This window comes from Penaeus vannamei, chromosome 19, assembly GCF_042767895.1.
Source record: "Penaeus vannamei isolate JL-2024 chromosome 19, ASM4276789v1, whole genome shotgun sequence".
In the NCBI taxonomy this organism is placed as follows: Eukaryota; Metazoa; Arthropoda; class Malacostraca; order Decapoda; family Penaeidae; genus Penaeus; species Penaeus vannamei.
In genome coordinates this window covers 11187670-11190169 of record NC_091567.1, presented here as the reverse complement: position 1 = coordinate 11190169, position 2500 = coordinate 11187670, and the positions used below count along the sequence as shown (strand labels likewise).

The window sequence follows — 2500 nt, the reverse complement described above, 5'->3', positions numbered from 1 at the left end:
TCATGGGGCCTCCATCGTGAGAATAGGATTAATTCTATAACGTAAATGCGTTCATGTGTCTTTGTATTGGCAATCGCAAAATCTGCTCTATCACAAAATCTGATCTGATATCTGACGTGCGATATGAAGGCAATAAATAATTTGCAATTTTTAGATATATCCGGATCGTCATTTTTTTTCATATATATCTAAAAAGCGTACACCAGAGATTAACCCCCACCCCCCACCACCACCACAAGTATAAGGTTTGTACGCTCATGAAATTTATTTAAAGAAATGCTTGACCTCTAAAATGAATCAGTATGGGTTATCATGTAGCCTTAACATTTATATCTTATTATCTAAACCATTATCTGAAAGGTAGATGATGAAAGATAACAAAGATAGTGCATTGCGTAAAGTGGTTGATCCTAGACAGAAGCTGATTGGCATATATTGTGATGTAAATAATACGTTTTATCAAATTGTGGCTCCCCATTTCGAATCCTTCATTCTTACAATCGCCTCACTGGTGACTTACTTCTATCTTACCTTTGTCTCCGGGTCCATCTTCCATGTATTCTTGTATGTGTATCAGTATGTGTATTAGTAAACTTTATGATTATCATTATTATTATATCTTTATAAAGCCAGCTAGCAGCCCTTAGTCTGTTAAATGTTTCTAAGAAGAACAAGCCAGGGCCCTTCAACTTTAACCCCCGTGTGATGTGGACATACGTATTACCATATATATGTATATATATATATATATATATATATATATATATATATATATATATATATATATATATATATACATATTTACAGACCATACCTCTATAGTCGTCCTTGCTATATCGTTCTTCCTTACATTTCCCTCCACAAGGCTGCTGGTGCTCTGACAGGCAAAGGGTGTTTGTGCAGAACTAGCTTTCATGGTATTGAAAAAGATTCGTTACAGCAATCTAAGCCAGGTTTGTCATTGATGTTTGTTTATTTGTGTGTTTCCCGTTAATGACCGTACAATGAAAATTATATTGGTGTAAGAAGATAAGATGTAAGATGCTAATGTTATGAATATGGTTCAGTATGATGTTGCACGTATTAACAAATATAATCATATGCAATTTCTTCACGCATGTATAGAAACACGAGAGAGAGAGAGAGAGAGAGAGAGAGAGAGAGAGAGAGAGAGAGAGAGAGAGAGAGAGAGAGAGAGAGAGAGAGAGAGAGAGAGAGAGAGAGAGAGAGAGAGAGAGAGAGAGAGAGAGAAAGAGAGAGAGAGAGAGAATTACTGTCACTAAACTGGCAACCAACTTCCGGTCAAACAATCTACCACTTGCGTTCAAATGTTTTATGTGTAATACTGACGTCCCTCTAGACAAGACATTAGAGAGCGGAGAAGGTCTTTTGTGACCGAGCATGAAAGTATGAATCGGCACAATCATTGTTTCTCGTCACGTGATTTTCATAGCAGGACTGTAGATAGATCTTATAATAAGACCCTATTTAATTAAACAGTTGTTTTCCTTTCCTTCCAGGTGCGTGCTCCATGGGTGAAGCACTTCTATTACGTGGATTATGACACCTACATCTTACCAGGGTTCGACTTATTAACACTGGGAGGAACTCGGCAGTTCGACTCCTATTCCAGCGAAGTGTGTCGCCACGATGCTGCTGCCATCTGGGAACGGTGTACGCAAGTTCTTCCGAGTCTCAGGAACGGCGAGGTTAGTGTTTATTTGCCTTAAATAGCAATTATTTTTTTTCTTCATTATTGTTATTATTATTATTACTAATATTTGGTGAGGCTTAGTTGAAAATGGATCTTGTGCCGAATAATCGTCATAACAATATATTTGGTCATCATGAATATTATTACTGTTTCGAACATATAGTGACAAATTTTGAAAATCCTGTTCATTGCAAAATCAATCTAGTTACTGTACCGTAAATAAGGAGGCTAGAAGTAGATTCCAAAACATTTCGCAAACTATTAAATTTCTACATACTCAATTCTCATTCAGAACACAAAGTCTGCAGCTAAATTTCACATATGAAAGCACTCAGTATCTATATATCTATATCTACATTTATCTATCTACCTATACTGCATTCATGTTATATTTGTGTATACGTGTGTATGCATGCATGTTACAAGCCCGTTACATGTTTTCGCATAACCCCTCTTATGAGGGGTTATGAGGCATCGACATGGTTTTCATGACTGTCATCATTCCCACCTATATATTAATTATAATCTCTCACGACCCTCTATTAATTCTGACATTTGCTCCCACAGGTTGTCAGGCAGTGGGTGGGATGGCGTCCCTACCGCCCCTCCGTCAGAGTAGAGCGAGAAACCATGACTTTTCCCAGTAAAAAGACCCTTGAGGTACTGTGCCATAGGGAAGAAGTACTATTTAAAAGAACAGTATAATGGGAGTAGTTAGAGTCATCGCGTAGAATTAAAGGAAGAGAGCAATTAAAAGTACACTGATATAGTAATGGGAAACGTCCG

At 37.3% G+C, this 2500-nt stretch overlaps 1 protein-coding gene across 1 annotated transcript in view; it reads left to right on the top strand.

The window, feature by feature from the left end:
- Positions 1–2500, top strand: part of Daao1 (D-amino acid oxidase 1) — a 13916-nt gene that overhangs the window by 11139 nt on the left and 277 nt on the right. The window contains exons 6-7 of the mRNA XM_070133859.1: positions 1521–1709; positions 2282–2374. Coding sequence (XP_069989960.1) covers positions 1521–1709; positions 2282–2374 — 282 coding nt within the window. The remainder of the gene's footprint in view (positions 1–1520; positions 1710–2281; positions 2375–2500) is intronic.